A 3,718-nucleotide genomic window follows, 5' to 3' on the forward strand; every position below is an offset into this window, starting at 1 on the left:
CCACAGCCACATAAACGCTGACGCGTGGATGCCTATTGGTCCCGGTTGGTGCCACCAACCGGGACCAAAGGCCCTCCTGCCTGGGCTCAGGGGACAGGCCACGTGGAGGCCCTTCTGTCCCGGTTCTGGATTGAACCGGGACTAAAGGGGGGAGGCATAAGTACCGACCCTTTAGTCCCGGTTCACCAACCGGGACTAAAGGCCCTTACCAACCGGGAGAATAGGCCCTTTTTCTACTAGTCCAACAGTCCCAACACGAATCACTATGGATCGGTAGATTTCTAACTTGAGGGTCGTTGTGATCCATTTTTGGTTTTGGGCCTTGTGATGCCATGCCTCGATAGGTCTCCAAATATGAAATTCGCTGCCGTCACAAAGAGGTTATTCACTAGATTTAGTGAAAGATGGTGAGCAAGTGTCATCCAACTAAATAAATTCTGTTGTCATCACATGAATCTGCAACCAAAAGACATGTCACACCTCTTCTGAAGCATGCATGATAAAACAAAATTTCATAGAATTTTTTCTTGCAAAAGTTAATTGTTTGTCATGTAGTTCCTCTAGTCGTTTGTTTGTTTGTGCGTCATATCAAACAGTCCATCTCTTATATATGTGAAAACTTTCTATTAGTAATAATACTAAAAAAATGGATCTCTTCCAGTGGTAACTATACTAAAAAATTGTGTTCATGTACCCAGTGAAAATATATAGTGCATGTAGTACATATCAGGCTTCGTATAACAATCGGAGTATTGGCACCATGGTCGCAAGGTAATAAGCAATTTATATCCAAGACTATGCGGATGGATACCTTGGATCTCAGCCGATGGAAAACTTACTGCATACTGCAAACCCTGCGCTTCGGGCACAACAAACTGTGTCCACAACAGTTAAGGATACGTGTATCACGTAACCACAAATACACGTTCTAAATAGTAGTTTTCCGTCATATGGTGTTCTAAGTTTTAGTTTTAAGTTTCTAAATTTGTTCACAAATATTTTTAATGATTTATAGTACGTCAGCTACCCCATGCAGATGCATGGGATGATAACTAGTGCCATTCTAAGACTGAATAGCACTACAGTACCGGCGATGGATGTAATGAACTATGCATTTATTTTAGGCTGATGTGATTACTACATCCTACAGTTGTATACTGATGGGGTAAACACGCCACAAGAGATTTTGGTATAGATAATAGTGTATTGAGCGCATGCCTTTTGCACATATAATTTCAAGTAAATAAAATATAATACATAGTTGTAGGTTCAACCAAAATTAGAAATCTCTCCGCGTAATGAGAGTACATAGCCCTTGATTATAGTATAATAGTACATCTCTCTCCGGGGCTCATATGAACCTTAAAATAAACATAAATTTACTTGTCTAAAAGCTAGATACAAAGGTGACACAATGGATATATTTCTCGAAGAATCAACCTTCTAGCATGCTTGCCATGGTAGACTACATGTAAAAGATGATTTAACTTGACATAGAGTCCATCATAGATTTGATGTCATTAGCGATATTCTTGGCATCTGTTGCAATACCAGCTAATCCTCTCCTCGCCAACCAAGCATAGTAAAGCCCATTTCCACCTTTCCAATGATTCAGATATTTTTGGATGGGCAGTCCGTTGCCATTTAACATGCTCTCACCATTCTGGATTAAAAACACATAGACCCTGTTAGCAGATTTAATAATGGTTACACCAAGAAAACAAACCCAGACATGTTCAAACACAAGCTATATTACCTTGAGCCACATATTTGCCGTGCTTTTGTATCCAGTTGCAAACACAATTGCATCAAATGACATTCTTTTGCTGCATTGAAATTTAATTATGTTGCCCTTGATCTTACTAATGCTCCCTTGAACCTTTAGGAGATAAAAAATACATTGATAACTTGGCATATCAAATCAACATATGTTATAAATTTATGTCATGTCAAGGATATACTTACTTTGATGATGCCTTTTTTGATCAATCCAACAGTCCCAACATCAATTACTGCAGATCGTCCTGTTTCTGATTTGAGGGTCATTGGACCCATTTTTGGCCTTGTGATGCCATGCTGTGACAGGTCTCCAAATATTGAATACACTGCCATCACAAGGAGTTTATCCACTAGATTCAATGGAAGACGGTGAGCAAGTGTCATCCCCAAACGAATTAATTCCTTTGTCATTACATGAATCTGCAACCACAAAACATGTCACACCTCTTTTGAAGTATGCATTATAAAAATAGAGTTTCTTCTTTCAAGAAATAAATTTTTGTCATGTGGTTCCTCTAGTCTTTCAGTTGTTTGTGTGTGATATAAAACAGTCCATCTCTTTTTCTATGTGAAATACTTCCTATTAGTAATAACACTAAAAATTGCATCTATTCTATTAATAACTATACTAAGAGTTTGCGTTCATGCATCCAATGAAAATATATAGTGCATGTACGTACCGGGCTTCGTATAACAATCGATGTGTTGGCACCATGGGTCGCAAGGTCATAAGCAATTTCCATCCCGGAGTTGCCAGATCCAATGACCAATACATTCTTGCCAGAGTAGCTCTTGCCTGACTTGTAGCTTGAGGAGTGGATAACATCACCTGGAAAGTTTTCCAGTCCAGGGAACATTGGAATATTCTCTGCACTATTCTCACCACTTGCCACAACAAGAAACTTCGCCGTGAACTTGACTGTGGTGCACTTTGACATGTCCTTTGCCACAATGGACCAACATTTTTCATCATTGTCATATGTGGATGACTCCACGCTGGTGAGATACTTTGGTTGAATGTTGAAACGCTCAACATAGTCATCCATGTACTTCACAAACAAGGTTTTTGGTATGTACGTTGGTGCATCTACAGGGTATGACATGTGTGGCAACTCACAGAACTCCTTTGCGAGATGCAGCTTGAGGCGATCATACGCGCGGTTGCGCCAGAGTGACACGCTACAGCTCTCGCGCTCGACGATGGCATAAGGAATTGAGAATTGGCTAAGGCATGCTGCCCTTGCGAGGCCTGCTGGCCCAGCACCAACAATCAACACTGTAACACCCTCCATTTCAAAGAGAAGACTTGACAAAGTTGTGGGATAAGTTCGGTGGTAGTCCAGTGTTTGTGTGTTTGCTCGATGAACTTTGGATGACATGCTCGTGTATGGGGGCATATATATACTGGTATCCTTCATGGGCCAATCTGTTTTATGGATTGAGGGATGAAAAAGGTAAATATTTATTGAGGCCTAATCCTAGTGTGTAGGAGTATTTCCATCTAAAAATGGAGCCGTTGTTGGTTGTGAAGGCGTGTACTGATACAAAATAGGTAGGAAACACACCGTTGATCGATTGTTGGTATTGGAAACTTATCGACCATCTTTTTCATGTGTAGATTAAAGATTCTTCATGTTTCTTTCCTTTTGAATCGTCACCAATGACAATTACTACTCTAATAATATTCAAGTGTTTCTTCCTCTTTGTATACGATATAGGATATTATAAGGATAAGTCTGATTTCCAAACACACATTTATAGGCAAAGTCAAATATAATGTGGATGACAAAAGGAAACAATCATCTGAGAAGGATTTGTTACCAACCATGTTAACCGGTTTTGTCGGCTAGTTTTTTATCCGGTTCAGTTGTATGACGGTCAGTTTTGGTTTTGCCTCCGGTTGAGTTGACGACCATTGCCATACCTTTGGTGTCAACAC

The 3,718-nt window shown here is 40.0% G+C and overlaps 1 protein-coding gene across 1 annotated transcript; it reads right to left on the reverse strand.

Moving 5' to 3' along the window:
- Nucleotides 1-1,483: 1,483 nt before the first annotated feature.
- LOC119357144 (probable indole-3-pyruvate monooxygenase YUCCA10) lies at nt 1,484-3,071 on the reverse strand. The gene is made up of 4 exons (XM_037624133.1): nt 2,460-3,071; nt 1,966-2,199; nt 1,757-1,879; nt 1,484-1,663 (listed from the first exon to the last, which is right to left on the reverse strand). Exons 1-4 carry the CDS (start codon nt 3,069-3,071, stop codon nt 1,484-1,486), a joined length of 1,149 nt encoding a protein of 382 aa, XP_037480030.1.
- Between the last annotated feature and the right edge of the window lie 647 nt (nt 3,072-3,718).

Source organism: Triticum dicoccoides, chromosome 2A (genome assembly GCF_002162155.2).
Source record: "Triticum dicoccoides isolate Atlit2015 ecotype Zavitan chromosome 2A, WEW_v2.0, whole genome shotgun sequence".
Lineage (NCBI taxonomy): Eukaryota > Viridiplantae > Streptophyta > Magnoliopsida > Poales > Poaceae > Triticum > Triticum dicoccoides.